The sequence below is a fragment of the Agrilus planipennis genome, unplaced genomic scaffold, assembly GCF_000699045.2.
Source record: "Agrilus planipennis isolate EAB-ADULT unplaced genomic scaffold, Apla_2.0 scaffold86, whole genome shotgun sequence".
NCBI lineage: Eukaryota > Metazoa > Arthropoda > Insecta > Coleoptera > Buprestidae > Agrilus > Agrilus planipennis.
Window position 1 is genome coordinate 999,193 of NW_020438863.1, and position 4,410 is coordinate 1,003,602.

At 35.4% G+C, this 4,410-nt stretch overlaps 2 protein-coding genes across 2 annotated transcripts; both read right to left on the reverse strand.

The window, feature by feature from the left end:
• Window positions 1-127: 127 nt before the first annotated feature.
• On the reverse strand, window positions 128-1,403 carry LOC108735636 (adult-specific cuticular protein ACP-20-like). Its single transcript, XM_018467675.2, has 3 exons — window positions 1,062-1,403; window positions 904-963; window positions 128-688 (listed from the first exon to the last, which is right to left on the reverse strand). Exons 1-3 carry the CDS (start codon window positions 1,074-1,076, stop codon window positions 398-400), a joined length of 366 nt encoding a protein of 121 aa, XP_018323177.1. The 5' UTR covers window positions 1,077-1,403; the 3' UTR covers window positions 128-397.
• A 240-nt stretch (window positions 1,404-1,643) lies between these two features.
• LOC108735655 (cuticle protein 19-like) lies at window positions 1,644-3,306 on the reverse strand. The gene is made up of 3 exons (XM_018467710.1): window positions 2,590-3,306; window positions 2,415-2,531; window positions 1,644-2,359 (listed from the first exon to the last, which is right to left on the reverse strand). Exons 1-3 carry the CDS (start codon window positions 2,614-2,616, stop codon window positions 1,988-1,990), a joined length of 516 nt encoding a protein of 171 aa, XP_018323212.1. The 5' UTR covers window positions 2,617-3,306; the 3' UTR covers window positions 1,644-1,987.
• Window positions 3,307-4,410: the final 1,104 nt, after the last annotated feature.

Consider the following 4,410-nt stretch of genomic DNA (forward strand, 5'->3'; position numbering starts at 1 on the left):
ACTGTAAAAAAAATGCAATTTATCAGTTTTTATTTATTTTATTTTAATTTTACAAAATTATCCTTTTGCATTTTTTGCTGCAAAATGAATTATTATTAAGTCATCGACATTTATTTTTTTATAATAGGTAAATCTGCCTGAATACTCGTTATTGATAAATAATTTAACCTTGATTGTGACGTAACAGTGTGGTGGTCATTTTTAATAAATAATTTTAGAGAATGCTACCTTAAGGAGGGTCCTAGTCGTCATTACCCCAGGGCCCTGTATGCCTTGAAGGCGGCACTGTATTGTAATAGGTACATATTTGTACATAAAATTTTAATTCAAAAAATGTTAATTAATTAATCAATCTGTGACAGAACAAATTTTAAATAGTGCGCGTGTCTTCGTCGGGTTAATTACTGCCCCAATGCGTTTTGCCCACGTGGCTCTCCGCATCGCCGGCAGTTTGCTCACTTCCTTTCGCATAATGTGCAGGATGACTGGCGTCTCCTATCCTTTTGACCACTGCTTGAAAGCCGTTCTTTTTGTCCGCCGTATACTCGACGATTCGCTTGGTACCATCGGGTTCATCCAAACTGTAACTGCCCTTAACTACGTGACCGTCACGATTTTCCGTGTGGAATTTCTTGTCTCCCGTTTTTGGATCGTGCACGCCATACTCAAATTTGTAACTCGCAGGACCCTATACAATTCCACCACTTACGTATTATTCATTCGGACATTTAAGTAAAAGAATTTTCAGCGAATCAACGGAAAACCATTCAGAAGAAGTTGGGAAATCGTCAAGTCATCAATACCAAATCCCATTATTGATTCTTCTGTCTGGTTTTCCACTGATTAGTTGAGAATTCAAGACAAAATTTGAGAACATTATGAAGCCAAAAAAGATCTACTTACGTCGTCATCTTCGTGTCCGAAAGTCAAAGTAGCAAAGGTAAAAACAAGGAAGATACACACCTGTTGATTATACACATAAATTCGTTAATGAAAATCATAATCAATTGTCTATCGCTGATCATAATAATATACGTATTATGATAAGAAAACGCGCTTACCTGAAAACAATTCATTTTTGGTTATTGACGAAAATTATTGGTATGCTAGTATACTAGTTGTAATAGTTTTGAGTACGTTTTCGAACTGATTTCTCAAAAATTGCAGGGCGTCTTATATATACCTGGATAAAAACCGATGCTGTGTTGAATTTAGATTTCGGTATGCAATAGTCGATTGTTTCTGCAAGAGCCGAAATTGTGCAAAAATGAAATCACTCGAAAGAGCTCCGCAACTTATTGTTGATAAAAACCGCAGCTCTATCGCGCGCTATCGTGTCTTGCAAATATTCATTTTACTACTTGTTACACCTAACAAAGAGTATCAGTCAGTAATAAATAGTGACAATGAACCTGATGAGTGAAACTATGGACCCAGACGTGGCCCAACGTCAGAACTGACTGACGACCGTTACGACATGTTTGGGTAACAAATAAAATAAAAAATTTGTGTTTAATATGATTATTATATGTATATAAAAGCCCTTACGTTTTAATAATGGTTTTAACTGATTGGTCAGTCTGGTACACATTTAACACACATATTATAATTATTCCAATTATTATTTAAATACTATACCTAGTACATATGTACAATATCCAATAAAGCTTGTTACGCAAGGTACCAACCGGTCATTACATTTAGCAAAGGAAATAATAGTGTTTCGGGCTCAATAACATTTGTACGTTATTGGCGAAATGTAAATTAATCTTAAAGTATCTGGTGCAGACGAGAAGTCAGATGTGAAAGAACAACAAGCAGGAAAACAGTGCGAGAGCAAAAAGGCTGGAATATGTTCAAGTTCGTTGTAATAGTATATATTCTGTTCACATAAATGATGAAGCCGGCTTTCAAAATTTCAAATTAGAATTTGCTAGGGGTCAGTTGATGTCAGGGTAACTGTAGGTGTCTATTCATTCATCAGCAGCTATACAGTATAAAGAGAATCATCTTCTTCATTTCCGGTGAGACCATGAACCTCTGTTTCTTCTCCAAAGTTATACGACTTTACCAATATATCGACATCGTCAAAAGCTAAAGGGCTGTATTCTTTTACAAGTTCCAATTTTTTGGAATGATCGATTACAACATTATTGCCTTCAGGAGTGCCTATTCTTTTTACATTTGCTCGAAATCCATGCTTGTCAGCTACGTACTCGACGTAACGCGTGGTACCATCGGCTTCCAAAAAAGTATATACTCCTCGAACAGTCCCATTCTTCTTGTGTTCCCACTGACTCTTATGATCGCCGCTGATTGGATCAGAAACGGAATATTCAAAAGTATAATCAGCTGGCACCTACAATAAGTACCCTTTCATTTGTCTGCAATTCCTTTTGATTGTTTAAACGTACGTAATTGTCAAAAGTAGGCGCATACTCCTGTAACGCATAATAATATTCGGGAACGGCGGTGACAACGTGCGAATATATGGCAAACGCTGACGGAACACTTAGAAAAGTTCCAAAAATCTTGACGGGACATTATTCAGAAAAAATATTTTAAAATAAACGTATATATAGTACTTACCAGAAGGGTCACTTTGGCGTGGTACATTTTTAAAACGTGTACTTTTAATTCGATATAGAAGTGCGTGAATTAATATCTATTGCATGTTGTCTTCAAGCAGAACTAGGCTTAACTAGATCAATATATTTACGTATGTTAACATTTCAGATGTGTGTCGACACATTCTTTTCGTGCCTGTAAACTCAATTGTCCGTAAAATTATACGACGACGGTGAAAAGGGCATTAAGTAGCTCTAGTTATTTGTCAATAATTGCATTTAAATTAGTGCATTAATATTAACTAGTATGGCCCGTCCAAATTTGGACGATGTATCTGCGATATTCTTCTCCAGGTAACTGTTTCTAACACCCTAATATGTAACGGTACGATCTTTTTTGATATCTTAATCGTAGAGATCGGTTAGATAGTAAAAAAATCCAAAAGCTTTGGTTGCTTTCATGGATTCTTCAAATGGATTCATCGCCAATAATTAGGTTCTAATCAACTCGACATTGTTCCATTAATCACTCCAGATATTCGGTTAAGAGGCGTGGACATAGAATGCGGAACCGGGACTTTGACCACCCAGAGCGTTACCCTTATTTGCTACCTACCATCAAGAATTAACTCCTTCTGCATTGACGAAATGTTCATTAAAAATTACAACGTTTGCAATTCTCAAATTATTAATTGCGTATGAAATTATGCAAGAAGTCTGATTCATACAGAAAATCATATTTTATGTTCACTACTCAAACTCTCATACTTCTCCAGTAATTCAACTGTCTTCGATTGACATCAATTTTTCACTGTTTTTTTGTCGTTCTCAATATCTTCGTTATATTATGCACTATTCCACTTTAATATTTAATTAAATAAAATGGGCCTATTCATATTTGTGAACGTTTCGTTTCGCACATAAATAAGACGTTGTGGAAAACCCCTTGCTGTTTTGTGATGGCATTAAAAGAGACACAAAAAGATGATTTTGCACGCACCTGGTGTGTATATAGATGTATCAGTGCTATCTAATAATAACGAATGAGTAGATATAATAGAGACCACACACTCCAAAGAAATTCATTTTCTAAAGTGAAACCTTTATTATTGTTTAAGCGAAAACCATGCTCGAAATATGATATTTCTTCGGTATAATCCACCAAATTCTACTGATGTGGCTGGCACATACTAACATCAAAAACGTGATTTATTTCAGATAGATTTCGAAATTTAAAATACAAATACAAAATATCTATTTCCATTATTTTCTATTTTAAATATCGAACACAAGTTCGTTATACACCAAGAATATTAGATAAAATAAGTGGGTGAATTTCAAAGTCAAATAATCCATTGGTTTCATATTACATCGCTGATTGATACGAAAGCACTTAAGACCTATTGGCATAAGCAGATCAGTTGTACAACAAGAAATTTATTTTTCGCTGTTTCAAATGGTAAAAAAAAGTCAACTAAAATAGGTAAATTTTAAAGGTATGCACCCTAGAGCAGAATCGTTTTACACACGAAAACAGAAACGCAGGAGGCTTCGTTAAAAGGATACTGATCCCTTGAAAGACTGATATTTCAAAATTTCGAGTTAACGCCTTTAGCGCCGAAGAAGATCGTGACTCGTTAGAACGCAGAGCTAGTTATATTACACATGTGTACATGTAAGACCTTTAGCACACTTATTACTCATTTATTACACGTAATTACGCCAGCCTCAAAAAAATACCAGTAGCATCGTTGTCGTTGTCTTTTACGTCTTGTTACCTCCAGGGGAACTTTTTGTCCTGTTCTTACGTTCCGAAATTTGAACGGCCTTTTGTCAGTCTGCA

Coding starts and splice junctions, on each gene's coding strand:
- LOC108735636 (XM_018467675.2), bottom strand. Junction 689..903: donor TCGGACACGAAGATGACGAC/GTAAGTAGATCT, acceptor GGAATTGTATAG/GGTCCTGCGAGTTACAAATT.
- LOC108735655 (XM_018467710.1), bottom strand. CDS start 2,616: ATGTACCACGCCAAAGTGACCCTTCTG. Junction 2,532..2,589: donor ACGCCAAAGTGACCCTTCTG/GTAAGTACTATA, acceptor TGTCCCGTCAAG/ATTTTTGGAACTTTTCTAAG. Junction 2,360..2,414: donor CGCCTACTTTTGACAATTAC/GTACGTTTAAAC, acceptor TACTTATTGTAG/GTGCCAGCTGATTATACTTT.